The sequence below is a fragment of the Microcaecilia unicolor genome, chromosome 10, assembly GCF_901765095.1.
Source record: "Microcaecilia unicolor chromosome 10, aMicUni1.1, whole genome shotgun sequence".
Lineage (NCBI taxonomy): Eukaryota > Metazoa > Chordata > Amphibia > Gymnophiona > Siphonopidae > Microcaecilia > Microcaecilia unicolor.
This window is the reverse complement of record NC_044040.1, coordinates 151,907,793-151,935,007: the sequence shown is the minus strand read 5'-3', so window position 1 is coordinate 151,935,007 and position 27,215 is coordinate 151,907,793. Positions and strand designations below refer to the sequence as shown.

The following is a 27,215-nucleotide window of genomic DNA, read 5'->3' as shown; positions in this document are numbered from 1 at the left end:
AACATGAATTTAGTGAAGGGAAATCTTGCCTCACCAAACTACTACATTTCTTTGAAGGGGTGAAGAAACGTGGATAAAGGGGAGCCGGTTGATATTGTGTATCTGGATTTTCAGAAGGCGTTTGACAAAGTACCTCATGAAAGACTCCAGAGGAAATTGGAGAGTCATGGGATAGGAGGTAGTGTTCTATTGTGGATTAAAAACTGGTTAAAAGATAGAAAACAGAGAGTAGGGTTAAAAGGTGTTCAATTCTTCTCACCGCATCTCAAAAAAGACATATTGGAATTAGAAAAGGTGCAGAGAAGGGCGACAAAAATGATAAAGGGGATGGGACAAATTTCCTATGAGGAAAAGCTAAAGCGGCTAGGGCTCTTCAGCTTGGGAAAAAGGCGGCTGAGGGGAGATACGATAGAGGTCTATAAAATAATGAGTGGGTGTGGAGTTGAACGGGTAGATGTGAAGTGTTTGTTTACACTTTCAAACAACAATAGAACGCTTTCAAAAAATACTAGGACTAGGGGGCATACAATGAAGCTACAATGTAGTAAATTTAAAACGAATCGGAGAAAATATTTCTTCACTCAACGTGTAATTAAACTCTGGAATTTGTTGCCAGAGAATGTGGTAAAGGCGGTTAGCTTAGCAGAGTTTAAAAAAGGTTTGGATGGATTCCTAAAGGAAAAGTCCATAGACTGTTATTAAATGGACTTGGGGAAAATCCACTATTTCTGGGATAAGCAGTAGAAAATGTTTTGTACTTTTTGGGGATCTTGCCATGTATTTGTGATCTGGATTGGCCACTGTTGGAAACAGGATGCTGGGCTTGATGGACCTTTGGTCTTTCCCAGTATGGCAATACTTATATACTTATGTAGAGCAAATTGAGGTGGGGGGCGGGGAGGCAGAGGTTAGGTGTGAGCAGGAGATAGAAGATGCCAGGAATGAAACAGGCTAAACGGTGGTGGGTAGGGTATTCTGAGGCTTTGCAAGGCAAGGTGGGGGCAGAAAAATCCTGAATCATGTAGGGTCTCAGAACTACCAAATGCCAACAAGCAGAACAACACTCCAGCAAACTCTCCAGGGCCCAAAAAACCATCACGTTTACAGCAATGCAAAACTGGGCATGGGAGTTTTGTGCCCTCTGGATATGTGCCCTTTACCCAATACAAACTGGGCACACGGATGTCAGGCATGCTCTTCACCTGCCACTTCCCACCCCTTCAATGCCCCCTTTTTGGGCACGTATATGTATGTACCACGCTACACTCACAACCTCCTTTTAAGCACCAAAAGGCCACTCTTTCACTCAATTAAAATGAGTTTATCTTCTTGGGCAGACTGGACGGACCGTACTTGTCTTTATCTGCCGTCACTTACTATGTTACTATATGTAATTTGGGTAGCTAACCTTCTAGAATTGGAGGGGGGGGGGGGGTTATAAATATTGTGCACACTCATTAAGAAAAGTGTGAACTGTCTGCAAACAGTGCACATTATTAACAACACTTCTTTTGAAACAAAAAAGAAAGGGAAAAAAACGAAGTACAATTTTTCTAGCTGCCCATCCCTAATGTTAATGCTGATGGTGGTGCAATGGTAGATCACTCTTTTGCACCTGTACTGTCCATCTGCCTCTTGTGCTCTCCTAGCCACTAGCTTCTTCTTTCTGTAAGTTAGAGTATTGAATTAGAGGGTGATACTCTACACAGGGCAACCAGCATGAATGTCTATACATAGAAGTCTGACCCCCCCAGTGGTAAATATCATAATATTACCACTACAGATCTTAGGGCTATTGAGAGACTGAACCAGGCCCAGGGCAGGGCCGTTGCCACCGGGCCTAGGGCAGAGCACCCCCCTGGATTGCTGTCCCCCCCCCCTTTGAACCCCTGCCACAATTGAAATACCTTGTTGGCTGATGGGGATCCCGAGACCCCACTAGCAGAAGACGTCTTCCTCCAGCGCTGCTCTTCTGCCAATTGCCTGCCCCTGTGGCTGCTTTTCTCTCAGGGCATGCTTGATTTCAAAACTAGGCATCCTTGCCTGAGAGGAAAAGCAGCCACTCAGCTGGGCAGAAGAGCAGCGCTGCAAGAAGACCTGCAGTGTTTGCTCCTCCAGGTCCTCCCCAACCTCCAAGAGGGGGGCCTGGCTGCAGTGCTGGAGTTTTCTCTCTCCTGTTCCTGTCGGGACACGATCAATCAGGTCCCATCAGGAGCAGGAGAGAGACACCCCAGCGCTGGGCCCCCCTTGGAAGCCCTGGTCTTAGTAGTTTTTTTAACGGCCCGATCATCAAAGTGGGAAAAGTGGGGATTGCTCCTGACCCAGTAGACCCCAGAAGCTCCCATTAAGCCCAGCGAGTGGGTTGGGGGAGTTAGAGGGAGGGGGTATAATTTGGGAGAAGTGCCACATGAGGGTCTTTGCTGTGTGGGGGAGGGGACACAATTAGGGGGGTTGCCATAGGCAGCCACAATCGGGGTTTATTGCAGATGGGCCTGCAATCTGGGGAGTTTGAAGAGGGGAGGCCTACAATTTGTGGGGGGCTGCCACCAATGGGGACAGATGCTTTGGGGGAGGCAAAGGGATCCGATATCAAGGGGGAGACATCAGGAGGGGTGATAAGGGGGAATCAGATACTAGATTTACAAATGCCTCTTACAACAGACATTTCAATGTGCCGCAGGTCAGCTATAAATACTAACATCTAATTTGCAGGGGCCAGGGTTACACTCAGTACCAACATGGATTCTGTATCTGAAATAGGGAATCCACTTCTGTATTGTAGGCCCTCCCAGACCACTCCCTCTACATGCCCTACCCACACTCTCTTGATATCTGTATGTACTGAATTTTCTCACATGTGAATTGTCCATGCTCTAAAATGGCAGTTAAACACCTGGGCCTCTCCACATGTTTAAATGCTGTCATTTACATATGAGGATGCTTCTATAATATGGGCAATAAGCAGCTAAAATTAGCTAATTGCCTTACACACGCAGAGTTTTGAATATTGGATATTTACCATGATGCAAAGATATGGGGTCAGAGTTAGGAGTGTATGGATCCAGCAAACAATATCTGGAGATTTCATTTTGAAATCAGTATACACACTTTATAATGCTGAATTTGCAACTGTTGCAGATATGGATGTACTCATGGAGCTGGATGGCCTCTGCGTTTCAAAATTTGTTTATAGGCATCATGTGGGCCTTGAAGCAACAGTTTCTTCTTCTCCTCAAACCATCCTCCCGTGTGAGAATGGAGATGTTATGAAAACAGGATGATCTCATCTGTTCCTTGTCATCTAGAACCGATTAGTCATTCCTCCTCCATCAAAACTTTTAGCCTTATCATACTTAAGAAACCAGTTAGGGTCAAAATTGACCTGCAGACCTCAATCAAATACTAAATAGTGCAAGAAGTTGTACTGGTGATTCACAGGATAAGCATTGATCTTTGAGCCACCAAGTAGTCAGCCCTCCACAGCAAAGTCATACCTGAAAGTGTTTGTAGTATGCATAATCTGTAACAGTTCCCACCACTGTTTTGTGGTTCTTGACCAAGGAGCAACTGGCATGAGTGCATTGCACCGGCGTTAATTAACGTATCAATCTGAAAAGAAAGAAAAGTATCAAAACTGCATTCACAAAAATATAAGACAACTTTCAAAGCAATTTGGGTGGATCAATGACTATTTACCTAGGCAAAAGGGCTTCTGGAAAATGTTCACATTTCTCAAATGGTTAAAGTATATGAATTGTTATATAATGTGCATAGTTTTACTTGTATTTGGGATGGAAGCTTTTTAAGGGTGGGGAGGAGGTGGAGGTAGAGACAGGGTAAGGAATGCAAACACATGTATATTTCATATTTTCTAAACTATATGCCTAGGGAAATGATATCCTCAAGTACAAATCTCTGTGGACACTTTTTCCCTAGGCAGTTCGGAAAGAGAAAGTACACTGTGTACTTTCTCTTTGAGAACTGGTGAAAAGACCATGGTTAAAAGAACCTGTCTGCATATATTCGAAAACAGCCCCCTAAGCAAACACATTTTGGTAATGTTTACAGATGAAACAGCCATATATGTGAATATGTACACAAAGCATACTATAGTATACCCAAAAACAAGATGCACATAAAATACTAGAAGCTTGTAGAAAAAAATGTATAACTTCTAAAACAGATGTGGCAATTTCCAGATTGTCAGCAGGCATTTTATACTGACTATCCACCAAGTTATAAAGGGAGTGTTCACTTGTGCTTTCTCTTCTAAACTTGGCATGGACACAAAGTACCTGCAGTCTATTGCATCTGTATTTCTGTGTAGCTAAATTTTGCATACATCTGAAAGTACAGCCTACCCAAATGCACTAAAAGTATATCCATTGTGGAAGTGTCAAGGAACAGCAGAGGCAAGCCTGTGGGGCTGGCGCAGGTAGCAGATGCGCACTGCTGCTGCAGCCTGTGAAGAAGCTAAGGTACACTGGAGGGGTGGGGAGTTGATTATACAGTGCAACAGCATATGTTTGTGTGCTGCTTGCCCCTTTTCCCATGTGTATTTTGTCCTTGGGGGCATTTTGTGCATAAAAAATATTCTTCTGCGGGTGGCAAATGTCAGATCCTGGGGCAGTAGCCTTATCCTTCATAGAATCAGAGAAAATTGCCACTGCCCTGCTAGAAATATTTTCCCAGGTAGGATCTACAATAGAAATACTCTCAGACCAAGGGACACAGTTTATGTCTGAGCTGATCCAGAATCTGTGGGCACACTATGGAGTGAAATCTTTACGTACCACACCATATCACCCTGAAACTAATGGATTGGTGGAGGTATTTAATGGTACATTAAATCACATGTTAAAGACTTTCGTAGAAACAGGAGACAGAGACTGGGAGAAGTACTTGCCCTACCTACTGTTTGCAAACAGAGAAGTACCTAAGGAGTCTACAAGGTTTCTCCCCATTTGAGCTGCTTTATGGCTGGAGGGTGAGAGGGCCCCTTGACCTAATAAAAGAACATTGGGAAGGAAAAGTTGATACTTCTGACACTCCTGTAATTGAATATGTAGTTAACACGTGGCAGATTAGAAGAACTCATAGGCTTTGTCAGAGATAATTTGCAGGCAGCCCAAACTAAGCAAAAGACCTAGTTTGAGCGTAAGGCCTGAAATAGAGAATTTTATGAGGGCCAGTAGGTACTTGTTTTAGTCCCAGTTCATCAGAATAAACTGCAAGCTAATTGGTCGGGACCTTACAAAGTCATAAAGCACCTGAATGATACAAACTATGTTATATCTATGGACTCTCAAGATAGAAAGCAGCATACCTTTCACGTAAACATATGTAAATATGTTAAAGGCCTATGCAAATCACACAGCTATGGTGATAGCTGTATGCAGTCTACCAGAAGAGTGTCAGGATAGGGAGTCCATACCTGACCTCTTAGCAGAGACCTTACCAGAGGGATCTATACAACAAATTGTAGTTGAAGAGCAATTAACCCCAACCCAGAGTCAGCAGTTAGAAGCAGTATTGTAAAAGTATGCTGATGTGTTTTCCACTATACCAGGACTTACCCATTTGGCTAATCACAATGTAAACACGGGTGGCCATGACCCGCTATAGAAATGATTTGTAGTAGTAGTGGGGAGCAATGAAGCAGGAGGATTGATGAGATGCTAGCCATAGTGTTATCAAGAAGCCTCATAGTCCCTGGGCCTCTCCCATAGTTTCTTGTTCCAAGAAAGATCGCACAACCCACTTTTGTTTGGATTACAGGAGACTTATGATTGTTCTGTATCTGACACCTATCCGATGCCCAGATGGACTAGTTACTAGACCATTTAGCTGGAGCCCAGTACCTGACTACAATGGACCATAGCCAAGGGTACTGAAAGATCCCCCTAACAGCTGCTCGCTCAGGAGCGATCAGCATTTATTACCCCATTTGGTTTGTATGAGTTTACGGTAATGCCTTTTGGAATGAAAAATGCCCCTGGTACATTTCAGTCCTTAGTGAATCGTCTGTTAGATGGACTCGAGGAGCATGCTAGGGCTTATCTTGATGATATTACTGTGTACAGTCAGACTTGAAATGACCACCTGATCCATTTGAGTGGAAAACTGGACCAGATCAGGGAGGCCCACCTGACTATAAAACCCAGCAAATGTCAGATGAGAATGCCAGAAGTGCAATATTTAGGGCACAGAGTAGGAGGTGGACAGCTGAAGCCTGAACCAGCTAAGGTAGAAGCTATACAAACTTGGCCCACTCCCCAAACTAAAAAACAAGTGTTGGCCTTCCTTGGAACAACAGGGTGTTACAGGAAATTTGTGCTTCACTACAGCACCATAGCCAAGCCCCTAACCGACCTGACTAAAAAGAGACTATACCCCAAATAGTACCTGGTCGCCAGAGTGTGAAGCGGCCTTCCAGGCATTAAAGACAGCATTAACTACCATTCCAGTACTATCTGCGCCTGACTACCAGCAAAGATTTGTGGTATAGACTGATGCCTCAGCATATGTCATTGGGGCTGTACTCAGTCAAGTGAATAGCAGAGGGGAGGAGCACCCCATTGTGTACCTAAGTCACAATCTCCTTCACAGAGAGGTAGCATATGTCACTGTTAAAAAGGAGTGTCTGGCCTTAGTACGGGCCCTCAAGAAGTTACAACCATATCTGTATGGGCGAGACTTTACTGTCATCACAGATCACAATCCGTTGTTCTGGCTGAAGAGGGTCTCAGGAAAAAATAGGAAGCTACTATTTTAATTACGTCCTGAAGTGTATTTCCTTTAGAGTATACTGATTTTGCCTTCAATCTTAGCCTGGAAGAAGAAAGACAGATCTCTTTGCTAAAGTTCTGTGAACAACTGTATATCCTGATCTTCCCAGGTACTGTTTAGCCAGTATGCAAATATTTAGTTAGTGTTATAATTGATTCATATTTCAGCTACCTACTACTGTTTGCCAATTGCACATTTTTGTCCACTTGTTTCAAGTTCTGAAAATAAACACAACTGTTTGTTTGTTCTGTCTGTTTGGACTGATAAAGAATCCTGGTTTGTGTGTTTGATCTATGAGTGCTTTCAGGGAACTGTAGGCCCACTGGCAGCGTGGCTGCAGTAACCTAGAAATCTCTGGGGATAATTGGAGAGTGGGAGACTCACCCAGAGGCAGTTGTGACACAGTAGGTGGGTGCTAGTGTAGAGCACATGTGGCAGGTGCAGGCAGTCCTGAGCAATGCTGGAGATAGACTCTCTTAAGTGGCCACGGGGCAACCCCAGGTAGGTGGCTAGGTGTTTCATGACAGGAAGCATTTGCTTTTAGTCATACTGAAAGAAGGCAATTTCAGATAGCCAGTCTACAAGTTTAAGTCAATGTTTTCCTCCATGGACAAGCAGAAAATGTCAGCCACTCACTGCTGATGTCATCTGATGGTGCCAAGCCCTTGAGTTGCTCTCCTAGAGTCCAGAAAAACCTAGAAAGATTTTCTGACCACGTGTAGGTTCTCCCAAATTCATGTTATTCTTTAATCTCTTCAGTCTGTTCTTATCAGTGCAATGGACAGTCATTTTTATACCTGCTTTCTTCTACACTGATGCTTCAGATAAAACAAAAACTAAAAAGGAAAAACATAGAAGGAAAGAGTCTTGGGGTTAAAATAAGATTGTTTTTAAATCTGTAAACCTGAGCTTCTGTTTTAACTGCAATCACAAAGTTGACAAAAATTTTCAGGAAGTGCCATGTCAGACCCAAAATCAGGCTTTAAAAATATATCTGAAGTGTTCTTGGAAGTGTTTCTTGGAAGTGTTCCAAGAAAATTAACATTACTGATTCATGTGAGTGATGTGCGTATTGCCTTAACAAAATCACATGAAGTTGATGCCTACCAGAAATGTAAAAAAATGTCTCCACAGATTAGATTTTGCAGAAGTTTGGCTTTCATTGAATTGCTATGCAGTACAGGAAAGTCTAGAATCCACCCCCCCCCCCCCCCCACACCCCAGCCACATGGATCCTCAGTACAGTGCACAGATATTTCAATTGAAGGATCAGTCACTGAATCCCTCAACCCCACTGACCATCTGCTTACACATCAAGAGATTCCTATAGCCTTGTTTCCAATATGCCCATAAATGGCACAGATTCTGCCATGGTGCTGAAAGTGATGCATCCTTGTGGCACTGGGGATGGTCATGCCTGTATGGATAAACACAAAAGAAAGCATATAATAGGGAAAACCCTGACACACAACGCTGACAGCTGACATAGCGCCAAGAGACCTCACCAGTGTGATTGTGGTGGAGAGTCATGGGCTCACAAGTCTAGATGCCACTCGAACCTTCTCAGCTCCAGGCACCAGAATGTCATTTCACCTATTACCTGTGCAGCAGGAAGACACCATAAGCAATTCAAGGAACTTGGCTTCACCCTTTCAGAAGCCTAATTCCACAGTTAAGGGAATCAATGGCTGTCTTCTTCTCCTCTACTAAACCTCCACCTCTGGTGCTAATAGACCTTAGGAAAAAATTATGTGCAATATCATATACTGTCCTCTATAGGAGAGAATCCTGAAACTGCCCAGCACAGTTGGCAACCAGTGATAACAGTAACAACACAGGCAGATACTGTGCCCTCTATCCAATTTACAATCTCACTTGATATTCTTGCCAGAGTCAGATATCTCTGACAATGCAAATTATATTCCTTCTCCAAGGCATATAATATGGTCTTAAGAAGACTCTTCCATTCTATAGTAGACCAAGTAGAATTAAATCTGAACCATCCTCACCACTGCCAAAAGTAGATTCTCCATCCAGAGATATAATCTACTCCTTCAGAAGCTTATGAATAATCTGAGAAATGAACCAGACCCCCAAAATTACATTCTAGGCTTTCCCAGAACAGTAGTAGCCATCCATAAAGTATTAATGAATAGGCAAAGAAAGGCATGGCAGACTTCTTTTTCCAGACTCTCACGATAAAGCAACTGGAAATTAAGTACTAGATACAGCCAGCCTGACTATGAAAAATCACAGCTTCCTCATCATCAAATTATCAATGAAAAGATCATGAAGCTCTTGTTTGCATTCCAATGCAACCCATAGGAAAATACAGAAGACTCAATATGTATGAGAAAAAGGTTTTCAAGAAACCATGTTAATCTCCTGGATAGTTACCAAGAATTTCAATTGGTGCAGTACTATGACCAGCTGTTCCGAAAGGCTGAAACCACCTTCCATCCCTGCCGTTGAGCTACAAAGGGAACATGCTTTAATTTTACAGAAGTTGGAGGAGTGTGGAAATCATTTAATAAAGATCTGTTTTCAAAGCCTTTGTGGTGTGCCTCAGTGTTCTCCTCTGTCGCCTATCCTTTTCAACCTTATGATGGCCCCACTGGCAATCACATTAGCTGAATTGGGACTCAATCCATATATCTATGCTGCTGATGTTGTAGTATATACAGTATACCATTCTATTCTAAAGTATCCGAGATTATTAAGTCCATCGAACACGTCCTGCATGTTATGGACTCTTGGGTAAACGCTTTTCAACTAAAGCTTAATAAAGAAAAAACACACTGTCTTGTTCTGTCTTCCCAGCGCAAGTTAATTCATCCAACTTCTATTGTTGTTAACAATCTCATCCTTCCGATCTCTGATCATTTGAAGATTTTGGGTGTTATCTTTGACCGTTTTTTAACATTTGAAAGGCAATCTATGGCGCAAACACAGAAGATGTTCATCATGATGTGGAAGCTGAAGCGGGTATGCCACCTCTTCGTGAGGCATCTCTTTAGAAATATGATACAGTCATTAGTGCTTTGTCATACAGACTACTGCAATGGTATGTTAGCAGGGTGTAAAGACTTTGTTTTGAGGAAATTACAGACTGCCCAAAATACAACGGCAAGACATCTTCAATAAAGCCCGGTTCGATAGCGCAAAGCCTCTTCTTGCTAAACTTCACTAGCTTCCAATCAAGGAGCGAATTGTATTCAAGGTTTGCACCATGGTACACAAAATCATCAATGGGGTTTTACCAAATTACATGCTGACTATGATCGACTTGCCTGCCAGAAATGCTGCCCCAACATCGTGATTATATCTCACCTTGCATTACCCATGCTGGAAAGGATGTAAGCATGGTCTATTCAGGCGTCAAGCTTTCCATTCATCAGTGGGCAAAACTGGAATGCACTTCCCAGAGCCATAACCAGTCTGAGTGACTACCTTCTCTTTCGCAAGGCACTAAAAACGCATCTGTTTGTACAAATATTTTCTACAAGTCCTATGTAGGACTATAACCCCTGCAAGCATGCAAACGTGGATTCTGCTTGGACCCATTCTTTTGTACCATTCTATGTAAAGTGTCTTTTCTTTCTTGCACTTTTGCTCTTCATTTCTAATTTGTCTCTGATATCACCCAGAGATCTCTATCTCTCTCTGGTTTTGTAAGCCACATTGAGCCTGCATGTTTGTAGGGATAATGTGGGGTATAAATACATTGATAAATAAATAAATAAATAAATCATCTTGAACTGTAGGTATTTCAGTTAGTGCATGTAGACTGGCATGGCTTGGAGCATCAGGATTAAGGAAAGATATTCACAAAAGCCTTGCAAATGCTCCTTGTAAGAGGGAGACTTTTTGATGGAAGGTGGTCAAAGAGACAGATGGAAGCCTTTTTAGGGCACCTCAATCATACCATTGATCATCCCAAAATTTACAGAGTAGGCTGTGGAAAACAAAAGACAACGTGCTGTAGTGCCAGGAAAATAGAAGCCTTCTAGGGGTTCAAGAAGACCCCGATCTAATCTTAATCCAATCTAATCCAAGTCTTTCATACACAAGAACCAAAAAGGTTCTATATGGTTTACAATATAGAGATCACATACAAGGGCCAAATATTGGTCCCAGACAGTTTACAGTATTAAAATCCATGTTCACATCTTACCATCACATACATTAGTCACATAACCTAAGAAAGATAAGAACTCTCCAACCTATGAGTCAAAGACAAATCATTACAAATTGATACTGAATAGGTGAAAAAAGAAGCTACAGTATGCTTACTGTAATGCAGACCTTCCAAAGAAGGATAAACCAGAAAGCAACGGTTTTTAGAGCAACAAATATTAGCAGATGAAAAAAAATTAAAATCTAGCTGGTTAAGCAGAGAATTAAGAGCCAACCCATAAACAGATTTATGAATAAAACATAAAACTTTAAATATCACTCTTGCTGTCACAGGGAGCCAATGAAAGAGATGAAGGTTCAAGAAAGAAGGAAAGCCAGGCATCAAAGTCAGTGAGAAAGGAAGAAAGGGACTTATCAGGGGGTAGATAAATGACTGCTACTCGGAGAGGCAGAGGAGCAAATAGATGGGTGGAGTGGACTTCGAAGGAAGAAAAACAGTGAGACTGAGGTGGAAGAAGAGGTTGAAATCTACAAGAGGGTGAAAGTAGTAGCCCAACACCACCTTTGCGGCCAACTGGGCGAGGAGTATGGAAGAAAAGATAACCTCCATGGCATAGGACCGCGACTGAAGCACAGTCTTCAGGGTAAAGCCAAGTTTCAGTTATGGCAAACAGATGGAGAGTATGAGAGATAAAGAGGTCATGGATGTAGGAAAATTTGTTACAGACAGAGCGGGCATTCCACAGAGCGCAAGAGAAAGGCAGGGAAGAAAGGGGGAGGAGAGGAACAGAAATTAGCTATACCTCTCCACACCTGACATCACCGTGGAGACCCAGGCCAAGGTATCGGCCTGTTTATCCGACATTGCGGCATGGATGTCCAACCGCCACCTGAAGCTGAACATGTCCAAGACCGAGCTCCTCGTCTTTCCTCCTAAACCCACTTCTCCTCTTCCTCCACTCTCTATCTCTGTTGATAACACCCCTATCCTCCCTGTCCCATCTGCCCGCAACCTCGGAGTCATTTTCGACTCCTCCCTCTCCTTCTCTGCGCATATCCAACAGACTGCCAAGACCTGTCGCTTCTTCCTCTTCAACATCAGCAAAATTCGCCCTTTCCTCTCTGAGCACACCACCAGAACTCTCGTCCACGCTCTCATTACCTCTCGCCTTGATTACTGCAACTTACTCCTCACCGGCCTCCCACTCAGCCATCTATCCCCCCTTCATTCAGTCAGAACGCTGCTGCACGTCTTATATTCCGCCAAAACCGATATACTCATATCACCCCTCTCCTCAAATCACTTCACTGGCTTCCGATCAGTTATCGCATACAATTCAAGCTCCTCCTCCTTACCTACAAATGCACTCAGTCCGCGGCTCCTCACTACCTCTCCACCCTCATCTCCCCCTATGTTCCCGCCCGTAACCTCCGCTCACAGGACAAAGCCCTTCTCTCAGTACCCTTCTCCACCACTGCCAACTCCAGACTCCGCCCATTCTGCCTTGCACACCCCATGCCTGGAACAATCTTCCTTCACCCATACGCCATGCCCCTTCCCTACCCATCTTCAAATCTCTGCTTAAAGCTCACCTCTTCAATGCTGCCTTCGGCGCCTAACCACTCGAGATATATAAAATACCCCAATCTATCCACCCTATCAGACTAACTGTTCACTCGTCCTCTAGATTGTTCACTTGTCTTTAGATTGTTTTCTTGTCTTTTAGATTGTAAGCTCTTTGAGCAGGGACTGTCCTTCTATGTTTAAATTGTACAGCGCTGCGTAACCCTAGTAGCGCTTTAGAAATGCTAGTTAGTAGTAGTAGTAGTAGTAGATTGGAGATATCACGGTGTGACCTGCACAAATAGGATGAGAGCTGATGTGGAGGACCAGGATTGGGATTAATGTCCCCAGCAGAGAGCAGGATAAGGAGCAAGACAGCACAGAGAAGAGTAGGAGAGGTATGACGACAGCGACGAAGGCGAGATGTACTCAAATAGAAAGGAGATGGATGAATGGAAGGAAGGAAATGTTGAAGGTTGAGAGCTGAGAAAAAGGAAGAGGAAAAAAAGAGATGATGAGATGATGAATACAGAGGGTGGACAATGTGTTCCTGCAGTGTACAGTAGTTTCAGATGGAGAAACAGATTAGGAAGGGACAGTACCAAGAAGAAAAAGTGTACTGGAGCCATAAGTAATAACTGGGAGAAAAATAAATGTAAAGAGAAAAATGCCCCGTGCGCCATTAGGCGCACGGCACCTAAAGCGGAGGCCCTGAGTGGATCGGAGTGGACCTGGGAGTCACCCCGGAGAAGGCTGTAAAGGATATGCAGATGAGCTGCAAGTCCTCCACAGCACCTGAAAGGCAACCGGTGGTAGAGATGGGCACCTCTCAGCTGAGCAAAGGCTTGCCAGGGGTTAGGCCAAAGCCAGCATTCCTCTCCCTGAGGATCGCCTGCAGATAATAAGAATCGAAAAGTAATTGGAGACCTGAAATCTGCAACTGCTTGTGTGAACCTCCTTGCATCCCAGGCGGGGCTTAACACCTTGTTACACTAAAGGACAGTGAAATCTTTAACATATTATAAATTCCAACTCTTTCTTTACAGGGTTAAGAGTGGGAAGTTATTGGCCCATTTGGTGAAAGCACATCGAGGATATTTCTTACAATTTGACACAGAGAAGGGGAGAGGACTTCTTCTGATATGGAAATTAAAGCCATCTTTAAACGCTTTTATGAACATTTATATGCTGCCCCAGACGGGGATCCTTTGGATGGCTTGATCTTCTTGGATAATGTGCAGCTTCCTCGTATTTCCCTATCTCAAGGGGAGATGCTTAACGCCCCTTTCTCCGAGGGTGAATTAGCGCTGGCCCTTCAGGGTAGTTCACTTTGTAAAGCCCCAGGTCCGGATGGTTTACGCGCTGAGTTTTATAAGATTCTCCATGAACATATTGCACCTACACTGTTGAAGTATTTCTCACATTTGGTTGAAAATAAAATTCTCCCCGATTCCCTCCGAATGGCTCAAATGATAGTGGTCCATTCACGGAAGATTCCTTCGATGCTGGTCAGCTTTGACAATAAAAAGGCTTTTGACCATGTCAGCTGGAATTTCCTTTTTCATACCTTACAGACATATGGGATTTTTTTTGCTGGGGGGGGGGGGGTGTTCTTCAAGTGGTGAAAGTTTTGTACTCAAATCCATAGGCATATATGTGGGTCAATGGTCTTCTCTTCCAACCATTTCTGGTTCATAAGGGCACACATCAGGGCTACCTACTTTCATCACTGCTCTTTGGAACCACTGATCAGAGATATTTTAGCTAATCCAGATTTTGAAGGTATACCATTTGGCTCCTCATCTTTCAAGATTTCAGCTTTTGCAGATAATTTATTAGTCTATGTAATGAATCCTCTTCATTCCTTGGAAACTTTAATGAGTGTTTTCCAGGAATATGGGACCAACCAGTCCCTCAACCACCAGAATGCCTCGCCACCATGCCAAGAGCCATGGACTTAGCTGAGGTGCACAGGTCTTAAAGGGCATCCACATAAAGCACTGCCATTCTGGGAAAAGACCAATGGTCCATCAAGCCCAGCATCCTGTCTCCGACAGCGGCCAATCCAGGCTTCAAGAACCCGGAACCCCCCCCCCCCCCCCCCCCCCCCCCCCAAAAAAAAAAAGTTTTTGATAATGTTCAATGGACTTTTCCCTCAGGAATCTGTCCAAACCCCCTTTAAACTCCGTAAGGCCAGCTGCTGTCACTACATTCTCCGGCAACGAGTTTCCAAAAATACTAGGACTAGGGGGCATGCGATGAAGCTACAATGTAGTAAATTTAAAACGAATCGGAGAAAGTTTTTCTTCACTCAACGTGTAATTAAACTCTGGAATTCGTTGCCAGAGAATGTGGTAAAGGCGATTAGCTTAGCGGAGTTTAAATCATTTATTTATAATTTTTCATTTTACAAGGGTCACTTGCAAACAGTAATACAGAGATGACTGCACATTAATACAATATAAGACGAAAACAATTCCAACTAGATATATGGATTATATACAATCTTTCTCTTTCTTAGACCACAAAGTAAAGAAAAATAGGGAGAGTGAAATAAGACAAGGAGATCAATTAAATAGTAAACAGAAAAAAGAAAACATGGTATTAACCTGATTATCCCCAGATATTACTCATCTAATTCATTATTCCACATTGATCATCTGGTTGGCTTCTTCAAGCCCAAATACGGTGTATAGTCAATTCATTTCATTAAGAACATACTTATTGTCCAGATTTAAGTTAGAAATAATACATCTGATTACATTCTCTCTCTTTTAAAAACCAGAAGTTATTTAACAATACATATACTTAAGTCTCTAATTCAAATCCCACTGATTAAAGCAATCCCAGTTTTCACAGGCTTCACTCCTTTCAAAGTAATAATTAAGGAAATATTTCTGAGGAAAACTTTAGGAGTCATACCTGGAACTCTGGGAAAAACAATAATCTCGACATTAATCATCCACAATAACATCCATCTTATTATTCAAAGTTTCTAGTCCATTATCATTTTCAGAATCATAACCACTTCTTGCTTGTGTAGAACTTCATTTATTATATCAATTTTTCACTCTCAAAGGGTTCAGTCAAATTGTCCATGTAACTCTCAATAAGATTATATCTGAACAAAGTTATTTACTACCGCCGATAGGTCCCGAAGCGCCTTCCAGATGGTATTCAATGTAACCTCCACGGAAGCCAACAAACTCCAAGGTGATTTCTCTTAAGGTGTTTAGGAGTGGCTCCCGCGATTCGGGTTCTGCTATAAACCTCCCTCCGTTTCAGCATTTGGCTCTAACTCACTCATCCACTGCTTTGGACATGGTGGTTGAATAATTCGGCAGCGATGGAGTTGTTTTTTCCAGGTCAAGAGCGTCGACGCTCCTTCGCCGGCGCTAATCAAAGGGACTCACCAACCCTTTCATCTGTGGGCAGTTCGACGTGCAGCGGTCCCGCACTTGCCGCTCAGGGTACAAAACGCTGGCCATCAGCGGCTGACTGCCGGTTGTTCCTTTCCTCTCAGTTAAGGAAAGTGCAATTGCAGAGAGGAAATTAACATAAAGAAGAAATAACTTCAGAGAGCAGCTGGGCCGTTGGGCAAACGAACTTCAGGTCACCATCTTACCACTCTCCCAGTTTGGGACACTCTTTGTCTGGTTTCTCCTCAGAGGCCTGTCTGATATGAGTAACCCCTCAGCATAGCCCTGAGTCATTGAAACACAGAAGCCCTTCCACCACTACAAGGTGGTGTCCCTTCTGAGGGGCTTAGCGGGGTTTTAAAAAGGTTTGGACGGCTTCCTAAAGGAAAAGTCCATAGACCGTTATTAAATGGACTTGGGGAAAATCCACTATATCTGGGATAAACAGTATAAAATGTTTTGTACATTTTTGGGATCTTGCCGGGTATTTGTGACCTGGATTGGCCACTGTTGGAAACAGGATGCTGGGCTCGATGGACCTTTGGTCTTTCACAGTATGGCAATACTTATGTACTTATGAGTCCAACTACACACTGAGTAAAGAAGAACTTTCTCCTGTTTGTTTTAAATCTACTATATTCTAGCTTCATCTTGTGTCCCCTGGTTCTATTGTTGTTTGAAAGTGTAAACAAATGCTTCACATCTGACTGCTCTACTCCGCTCATTATCTTGTAGACTTCTATCATATCACCTCTCGGCCGCCTTTTCTCCAAGCTGAAGAGCCCTAACCTTCTCAGCCTTTCCTCATAGGGAAGTCGTTCCATCCCTTTTATCATTTTCGTCACCCTTCTTTGCACCTTCTCCAATTCCTTTATATCTTTTTTAAGATGCAGCGACCAGAATTGGACACAATATTCGAGGTGCGGTCGCACCAAGGAGTGATACAACGGCATTATAGCATCCTTGTGTTTGTTTTCCATCCCTTTCCTAATAATACCAAACATTCTGTGCGCTTTCTTAGCCGCTGCAGAACACTGAGCAGAAGTTTTTAACGTCCTATCCACAATGACTCCCAGATCCCTTTCTAGGTCTGTGACTCCTAACGCAGAACCTTGCATGACAAAGCTGTAATTCGGGTTCCTCTTACCCATATGCATCACTTTGCACTTGTCAACATTGAATTTCATCTGCCACTTGGACACCTAATCCCCCAGTCTCGTGAGATCCTCCTGTAATCTTTCACACTCCTCCTGCAACTTGACGACCCTGAATAATTTTGTGTCATCTGCGAATTTAATTACCTCACTAGTTACTCCCATCTCTAGGTCATTTATAAATATATTAAAAAGCAGTGGTCCCAGCACTGACCCCTGCGGGACCCCACTAACTACCCTTCTCCATTGAGAATACTGACCATTCAATCCTACTCTCTGCTTCCTATCTTTCAACCAGCTCTTAATCCATAGTAATACCCTACCTCCGATCCCATGACTCTCCAGTTTCCTCTGGAGTCTTTCATGAGGAACTCTGTCAAACGCCTTTTGAAAATCCAGATACACAATATCCACCATCTCCCCATTGTCCACATGTTTGTTCACCCCCTCAAAAAAATGTAGTAGATTGCTGAGGCAAGGCTTCCCTTCACTAAATCCGTGTTGACTTGGTCTCATCAGCCCATGTTTTTGTATGTGCTCTGTAATTTTATTCTTAATAATAGCCTCTACCATTTTGCCCTGTACCGACGTCAGACTCACCTGTCTATAATTTCCCAGATCTCCTCTGGAATCTTTTTTAAAAATCGGCGTAACATTGGTTACCCTCCAGTCTTCCGGTACCACACCTGATTTTAGTGATAGATTGCATATTACTAACAGTAGCTCTACAGTTCATTTTTCAGTTCTATTAATACTTTGGGATGAATACCATCTGGTCCAGGTGATTTACTACTCTTCAGTTTGTAGAACTGAGCCATTACATCCTCCAAGTTTACAGAGAATTAATTTAGTTTCTCTGACTTGCCCACTTCAAATACCCTTTCCGGCACCGGTGTCCCACCCAAATCCTCCTTGGTGAAGACCGAAGCAAAGAATTCATTTAATTTCTCCACTACGGCTTTGTCTTCCCTGATCACCCCCTTTAACACCATTTTCGTCCAACGGCCCAACTGATTCTTTAGCTGGCTTCCTGCTTTTAATGTATCTAAAAAAAGTTTTACTATGTATTTTCACTTCTAACGCTTTTTTTCAAAGTCCTTTTTTGCCCTCCTTATCTCTGCTTTACATCTGGCTTGGCATTCCTTATGTTTTATCTTGTTATTTTCAGTAAGTTCTCTTCCCCACTTTCTGAAGGATTGTTTTTTGGCTCTAATGGCTGCCTTAACCTTACTGTTTAGCCACACCGGCTGACGTTTGGTCCTTTTTCCTCTTTTCCTAATACACGGAATATATTTCTCCTGTACCTCTAGGATGGTGTTTTTGAACAGCATCCATGCCTGATGCAAGTTTTTTTACCCTGTGAGCTGCTCCTTTCAGTCTTTTTTTCACCGTTTTTCTCATTTTATCATAATCACCTTTTCTACAGTTAAACACTAGTGTATTTGATTTCCTAAGTTCACTTGCTTCAATGCCAGTATCAAAACTGATCATATTATGATCACTGTTATCAAGTGGCTGTCACGATTGTGCCCATATTTCATACTCTCATGCATCTTGTCATATGGTGGTTAGACTTGGTGGCTGCGATGGACTGTTTGCTGTTTCCCATGTTCCAGAAGTCATGCCGGTCCGGTCCGGATTTTCCAGCCTTCCAGACTAGCTTGGGATTTTTGGAACTAAGCAGCACCCTTACCTGGTGACCTCCCTTGTATGTTGCCTTTATTAACCACCTGAAAACTTTCTACTTTGCCTTGGCAACAGAGGTCTTGTGTTGTTTTCCTGTCCCTGTTGGTCTGTTGTGGTTCCTGCCCTGAAAGCTTTCTTTGTCAGCTTGACCCTGCTTGTTTTCCTGGATTATTCTACTGATTGCTGCCTGCCCAAGACCCTGCTTGTTTCCTGGTTTATTCTACTGTCTGCTGCCTGCCCAAGACCCTGCTTGATTCCTGGCTTATTCTCCTGTTTGCTGCCTGCCCAAGCCCCTGCTTGATTCCTGGTTTACTACTGATTGCCGCCAGCCTATAGACTCTGTTTGGTTCCTGGTTTCCCTTCTGCTTTGCTGCCTGCCGGTAAGACTCTGCTTGGCTCATGGACCATTCTCCTGCTTACTGCTTATTGCTTCTGTTCCAGTCCAGCAGCTTCAGTCCAGCTGTTCCAGTTCTGGTGGTACCAGTCTGTTCTGCCTTGCCTCCTGTATTCGCCTGCCGCTCCTTGGCAGTGGTCCACGGGCTCACTATTCCTGACGGTTGTGACAGTGGCCCTCGCACCGTTACCCCCCGCACTAGATCATGAGCTCCACTAAGGACTAAGTCTAGTGTCACGGTCGTGCCCAAGTTTCAGGATCTCAGTCATCTCACCCCCTGGTGGCCAGACCTGGTGGCTGCATTGGATTGTCTGTGTACTGCTTCCTGTTCCAGACTTCAGCCCAGTCCGGTTCTTCCGGCCTGCCAGACTTGCTTGTCTTGTTTGAGCCTGCACAGCACCCGTAGCTACCTTGTGATTGCTGCAGCTGAATCTCAGCTGCTGCTGGGTTTATTAGCCATTTAGAAACTCTCTACTTTGCCTTTGCATCGCCTAAGGCCCTGGTATGTTGGGGTGCTTGTGCACTTCTGCCTAGTCCAGTTTGTAGTCTGTAATTCTTGCCTGAGTCTAGTTTAGTCTTTGTGTAGCTTCTTGTTCTGTATTGCTTGTTTCCCAGTCTTGTTTCTTGTTTGTATGTCTTTGTCTAGTTCTTGGTTGTCTGTGTTTCTTGATCAGTGGCTGCCTGGCAGCTTTCAGTTCTGTCTCTTGTCTATCTGTGGTTGTTCCCTGTTTCAGTGGCTGCTTGCAGCTTTCAGTTCTGTCTCTTGTCTATCTGTGGTTGTTCCCTATTTCAGTGGCTGCTTGCAGCTTTCAGTTCTGTCTCTTGTTTGTCAGAGAGTCCTAGTCTAGTATTCTGCCTAGCCTCCCTGTGTATTCTAGACCCTGTGTGTATCCTGCTGGGATCCAGTTCCTGCCCTGTCCGGTAAGTCCTGCTGGCCACCTGCACACAGGGGCTCAACTCCTGAGGAACGGTGGTCTAGTGCAGGTGAAGTCTAGCTGGCCCTGTCAGAGTTCTGCCTTATACCTGTGTGGGGTGGTATTGCCTGCCACTGCCGTTCCTCGGCAGTGGCCCAAGGGCTCACGATCCTAGTTCCTGCTTTGGAAAACATGACATCTAGTATTTTTCCTTCTCTTGTCAGCTCCTGAACCAGCTGTTCCATGAAGCTGTTCTTGATTTCATCAAGAAATTGTATCTCCCTGGCATGTACCGATGTTACATTAACCCAGTCTATATCCGGATAATTGAAATCACCCATTATTATTACATTGCCCATTTTATTTGCTTCTCTAATTTCCTTTGACATTGCTGCGTCCGTCTGCTCGTCCTGGCCAGGCGGATGGTAGTACACTCCTATCACCATTTCCCCCCCTTTTCACGTGTATTTCGATCCACAAAGATTCCAATAGTGGTTTTGTATCCTGCAATATTTGCAGCCTATCAGAGTCAAGGTTCTCATTAATATACAGTGCTACCCCTCCTCCAATCCTATCTACCCTATCACTACGATATAATTTGTTGCACAATATCACTGTGTCCCACTGGTTATCTTCCTTCCACCAGGTCTCAGAGATGCCTATAATATCCAATTTTTCATTGTGTGCAATGTATTCCAGCTCTCTCATTTTATGTCTCAGGCTCCTTGCATTTGTGTATAGACATTTCAATGCATGCTTGTTGCTCAGTTTTATATCACGTTTAATACATGGCATTATTAATATGTTATCTTCTGCCTGGTTGTTATTATTTTTACTTAAGGCCATCTGATCCACTACGGTCTCTTTGGCATCCTTACCTATAAGGAACTTTTTCTTCCTTGTTTGGATGATAGCCTCAAAAGATACCTTATCCTGAACCATGCGTTTTGAGCGACTGTCGGCCTTCTCCCCGTTTCTAGTTTAAAAGCTGTTCTAGTTCTTTTTTAAATGTTGACACCAGCAGCCTGGTCCCACCCTGGTTAAGGTGAAGCCCATCAGATCGGAATAGGCTCTCCCTTCCCCAGAATGCTGCCCAGTTCCTGACAAATCCAAAACCCTCATCCCCGCAACATTGTCTCAACCACACATTGAGACTCCGGATCTCTGCCTGTCGCTTGGGCCCTGCGCTTGGAACAGATAGTATTTCAGAAAATGCTACCCTAGAGGATCTGGATTTGAGCTTCCTTCCTAAAAGCCTAAATTTGGCTTCCAGAACCTCTCTCCCACATTTTCCTACGTCATTGGTACCCACGTGTACCAAGATGGCCGGCTCCTCCCCAGCACTATCTAGAATCTTATCTAGGTGCCGCCTGAGGTCTGCCACCTTCGCACCAGGCAGGCAAGTCACCATGTGATCCTCACATCCACCAGCCACCCAGCTATCTACATGCCTAATGATTGAATCTCCAACTACAACAGCGGTTCTATCTTTTTCCCTGTGGGCTCTAATCAGATACATATCCTTGGTGCGAAAGGATAATACATCCTCTGGTGGGCAGTTCCTGGGTACAGGAGTACTTCCTTCTTCACCATGGCAATGCTCTCCTTCTAGGAGACCTCTCACCTCTGAAGTAGCACAGGGGCTACCTGGCTGGAGGTGGGACCTCTCTACAATATCCCTGTAGGTCTCATCTATGTATTGTTCTATCTCCCTCATCTCTACCAAGTCTTGTACTCTAGTCTCAAGAGAATGGACCTTCTCTCTGAGAGCCAGGAGTTCTTTGCATCGGGCACACACATATGACTTCACTCCAACTGGGAGATAATCATACATGTGACACTCTGTGCAAAAGACTGGGTAGCACCCCTCTTGTTGCTGGACTCCATCTTATTAATATATGAGTATTTCAATATATTAAAGCAAGCTACAAAAATTAAGGATGTTTGGCTAGTCAAAGTGTCTTGGGATTTTAATATGATTTATTTTGTTGTTTGTGGTTACTGTTTGGATATACTGAATGTATTGAGAGATAGTGGGAGCAGCACTTGCTTATTACCTTAATTAGAACCTTGGCCACTTCCTGATCCACCAAGGACTGGTCATCTGCCTCCCTGTCCAGGACACGCTCTGCCCAATGAAAACAGGCTCAAGCTACTAATCCCCCACAGATGGCTGCTTGCACCACTAGCACTGCCACATCAAAGTTCTGCTTAAGAAGCACTTCCATTTGATGTCCTGATGATCCTTCAGAGCCGTGCCCCCATCTACTGGGATCATATTCTTCTTTGTTACTGTGGAAACAACTGCATCCACCATGAGGGAACGTAAAAGGATAAAGGTGTATCATGGACCAGGCAATCCAGAAAGGGGCATCAGACACATTCCAATGAGTCTGGATATCCTTGTGCATAGGGAAGGACCTGGAGGACAATTGGATAACCTTCAAAAGGAGATCCACTGTCCATGGAGCCTCCATAGGGGTGAACTCAAATTTCAACACCACAGAAACCTGAGAAATGAGCTCCTGCGTTCTTCCTTATGAAAATCTGAATGACAGAGGAGTCCTCATCTGGGGCAGATCTTCAATCCAAGTATCCTCTCCCAAGTCCAGATCCTAATCCAGAGCATCCTCCGTGGTCCAGTCCCAATCTTCTTCAGAATGGGAAGAGCCAGCTTCCACCAGGACCTCCTCCTCCCAATCTACACAATGGCATTTGGTGGGTAGAGAATTAGAAGACCTGGAGAGGAAGTGACATCACAGCACTGAATGGCTGCCTAACTCGTAGCTCCAGTCCTTTCACACTAATATTAGCTTAATCCTACTCCATCCTGGGTAGTTTTTCTGAGTTACCTTGTTGAAAGTGTCCTGGAGAATTGGCACCGTCATGAGCAAAGCCTCTTTATCCACAAAGAATGATAGGGAATGCTTTTCAAGCCGTGCTGCCAGTAAAGGCCCTATGCACCATGCTTCCCTGGCTCCTCTTTCTCTGTCGGATTTGGACTCCGCGTATTCCTTTGCCAATGCTCGATCTTTCCCAGCTAAGCATGGCATATCTAAGGAGCTTCACCAGTGCCTGTCCGAGATCCGGTCCGAAATTAAATCTTCCAGAGAAGAGATATTGAAACACATGGCAACACTGAGTTCTGACCTATGTGAGCTGGGAGGTCGCATGAAAGACATGGAACTTAAGCTGCATCCAATCCCTCTTGTACTCACCACCTGGAGAAGCACTTTGAAAACATCCTTTATAAGATGGACGATCTGGAAAATCAAGTGCATCGTAAAAACCTAAGATTTCATGGTGTTCCTGAAGGAGGTCAGACAGAAGACGTTCTCACCATTGTTCACACCCTGTGCTCTCAGCTGCTGGGACTGGATGACTCCTTTACATCTTTAAACTTGGAAAGAACACACTGTTCTTTAGGGTAACGCACTGACAATTGCCCTTGGGACATTATAGCCCGTTTCTCAAGCTGCGTTGTCAAGAAGCGCCTCTTACAAAGGGCCTGGAAGACCCCACAGTTGCAGTGCAATGACTCATAAATTTTCATTTATCAAGACTTCTCGCAATTCATACTTTCTCAGCAGTGATTGATGAAACCTGCCCTGGATGTTTTGATGAAAGAGAAGATCCCATATCAATGGGGATTTCCCTTTTTCTTTGTGTTTTGTTTTGAAGGATAAACCACAATGAGTGCAATCACTGGTGACTTCCTAGAAAGTGCTGCATGCAGCGGATCTGACAATTATGGTCTCTCCCCCAGGCCTGGTGGCTCCTGCAACCAGGGCTAAGTTGCAGAAATGGCAGAGTGTCAGCCAAGAATAGGAAGTCGAAGAGTGTGGAGACTGCAGCTGCACCAGTGTGACTGGGTCCTTACATTTCCCTGGTCTATAATCTTTAGGGTGCAATTCTGCTGTTGTATTTTTCCAGTTTGTGGATGTTTGAGTGAGTGAATGCCTTGTAGGTTGGAGTGTGTATTATGCTGGGGGATGCCTGATCTAGAATGGTAATTGGTTGTGAATCAGAGCAAATGGTACAGGAGTGTGTGTGTGTGTGTGTGTGTGGGGGGGGGGGGGGGTTCATTGCGATAATTGTTTAAGTCTGGAATGTGTGTGGGGGGGGGGAGCGTGTGTTTGTTTGGGCTGTTTGGTGCTGTGAGTTAGATCCTCAATCTCCCATTCAGGGGGGCCTTTTCTGGTCTGCTCTTTGGTGTTTGATGCATGGTTGGGTGTATAAGGAGGAGGGGGTTGAGTGGGTAATGGGTTGTGGAAAAGTGGGTGAATTAAATGGGGCTCTCTATGCTTTGTCCAGGTGGGGAAGAATTGTTGGGGATTGGTACTGTGCTACTGTATAACATCAAATCTCTGCTGATCTAAAATTACTGCCTTATACGGTCAGCTTGAACTCACCTCAGAAAAGTCAAAAGTTGTTTAAAGAACTACTCCATTTGAAAACACAAGTGTTTTTGCAGGAGACTCACCTTCAGTGTGCTCATGAAATTCCTCTCTCACCCTCGTTTTCCTCATGTCTACTGTTGTTCTACAGTTGGAGCCTCTACAAAATGGGGAGTTGCTATTCTGTTGCACTCTTCTTTGAAGGTACAGGTGATCAAGCTAAAGTGTGACCCGGATGGGCGCTTTTTATTTTTACATCTTTTTCTAGATTAGGTTGAGGTTACCCTTGTCTCTGTTTATGCACCCAATGAACACCAAGAACCATTTTACATTAGGTTGTGAGAGGCCCTTTCCTCTTTTGTACAGAGTAAAATAATTTTGAGAGATTTCTTACTTAGATCGTTCAGACCCTGTGTCTGGTTCTGATTCCTGGCTTTCTTCGGCATTAACTTCCTTTTCTCAGGCACTGGGGCTATCTGATGTTTGGTGTATTTATTTATTGTTCACTTATATCCCACATTTTCCCACTCATGCAGGCACAATGTGGCTTACAAACATTAAATAAAATACAGAATAGGAAAACTTAGAAGAATATACAAGGAGTATGCAGGGGGAGAAGCATCTAACAGGGTGAACTAGCAGGGTAGGAGCCAGGGAGAGTGCATCAAGCAGCGGTATAAAGTGAGGAGTAGGTCTTGGCAAAGAAGTAGGTCTTCAACAACTTCTTGAAGAGGGCATGGTCCGCTTGAGTTTTAAGGTGTTGCGGGAGAGAATTCCAGTGCTTAGGACTCCAATAGCGGAAAGACGAGGCGAAGATCCTCTTGTACTTGACACCCTTACAGTTTGGGAAGTGAAGGTGGAGGAAGGAACGAGCATACTAGGGTACAGGACTATACCTACTATTCCCCCACTCATGAATCTTACACCCGTATAGACTTCATTCACTTGGATACTTGATTGGCTGAGGGAGCTCCAATGATTGGTATTGGCAGTATCAAACTTTCTGATCATGCCCCGGTATGAGCTCTGATTTCAGCACTAAGGGATGAGGATAGGGATCAGCGATGGACCTTAAATACTCTTCTGTTGCAAGATCTGGAGATCTTGGGGGATATCATTCATTATTAAAAGAATATTTAGTTAATAATCTGAATTCTGGGCCTTCTTTGGGAATGGTTTGGGATGCATTGAAGGCGGTTTCTATGGGCTATTTTTTACAGCAGGCTAGCAGGTGTGCTAATGTACTTAGACCACAGCTTGCATGCTGTCTGGACACCATTCGCCGTTAGGAGGAGCAGCATAAAGTCACAGATTCAGTTGTGGTGTGGAGAGAATTGCAGGCCGCTAAACTGCAACTAGATGATCTTTACTCTGATCAATTGTGACTTATTCAATCACGCTATAAGTTACACCATTTGTCAATAAGGCAGGATATTCCTTAGCCTTAAAGCTTACTAATCATACTATCCTGCGCATACAAGATAGTACAAGACAACTACTGACTAAATCAGCTCAGATCCGGCAGCAGTTTCAGGATTTCTACCAATCTCACTACTCTCAAGACATTACTATTCGTTCCAAAGCCATTGCACAGTATTTATCAGAATGTGCTTTTCCCCAGATTTCTGCTACTCAGTGTGCTGACCTTGACCGTCCGGTGAATCCATTGGAAGTTTGGCAAGCTATCAAAGAATTTCCCTTACATAAATCGCCTGGTTTGGATAGGTTACCGAATGACTTTTATAAGTGCTTTGCCTCAGACTTGGCTCCTCTTTCAGCTAATATTCTTAATGGGGTAAAATCTGGAGTTGCTTTACCTCCTTCTATGATGGAGGCTTGGCTTGCTGTCATTCCGAGACCTGATAAACATCATACTCTGTACACCTCTTATAACCTATTTCAGTGTTGAATGTGGATGTCAAATTATTGGCTAAAGTGGCAAACCGTCTTGTGCTTGTATTGCCGTCCATTATCCATCCAGATCAGGTAGATTTTGTTGCTCATTGTCAGGCAATGGATAATGTCCGCTGGGTGGTGGATTTACTTTACTTGGCACAGCGCAATCGGATTCCAAAGTACCTTATCGGCTTAGAAACTGAGAAGGCCTTTGAGCGTGTTCACTGGCTTTTCATGTATCAGGTGATCAAGTGCTTTGGGTTGGGTACAGATTTTCGAGGCTGGATTCAGGATTTCTATTCCTCTTCCAAAGCATGTGTCTGTATTAATGGAGGAAACTTGGCGTTGTTTCCTCTGTCTAGGGGTACACGTCAAGGGTGCCTGTTATCTCCCATGTTATTTGCTATGGCAATGGAACTTTTTGCAGTGGCGGTTCGTGCAGACCCAGGTATCCCTGGTGTACATTTTGGGGACCAGGAATATAAGCTGGCTCTTTTTGCGGATGATGTCTTTCTTTCCCTGACCTGCCCTCTCATTTCCTTCCCAAATCTATTATGAGCTATCACAAACTATTCGGCAGTCTCAGGTTTTAAGATTAATATGAGCAAATCTGAAGCTTTAAATGTTACCTTGCCATAGGATGTGCTGGAATCCCTCCCGTCTTCTTTCTCTTTTAGATGGGTCTTGCGGGGTATTCGGTATGTGGGGGTGCTTTTAACTCCTTCATACGCTGACCTCTTTTCAGGAAAATTACCTTGCACTGGTCGAGGGTCTTTTTTGTGACTTGGAACGATGGGGTAGCCTTGAGCTGTCCTAGTTTGGTTGTACAGCTATGGTCAAGATGACAGTATTGCCACATCTCCTT

At 43.9% G+C, this 27,215-nt stretch overlaps 1 protein-coding gene across 1 annotated transcript in view; it reads right to left on the bottom strand.

The window, feature by feature from the left end:
* The window catches only part of ANKMY1 (ankyrin repeat and MYND domain containing 1), a 293,230-nt gene that overhangs the window by 87,015 nt on the left and 179,000 nt on the right, over nt 1–27,215 (bottom strand). Inside the window, exon 11 of the mRNA XM_030217039.1 lies at nt 3,495–3,609. Within this exon, the coding sequence (XP_030072899.1) occupies nt 3,495–3,609 (115 nt within the window). The remainder of the gene's footprint in view (nt 1–3,494; nt 3,610–27,215) is intronic.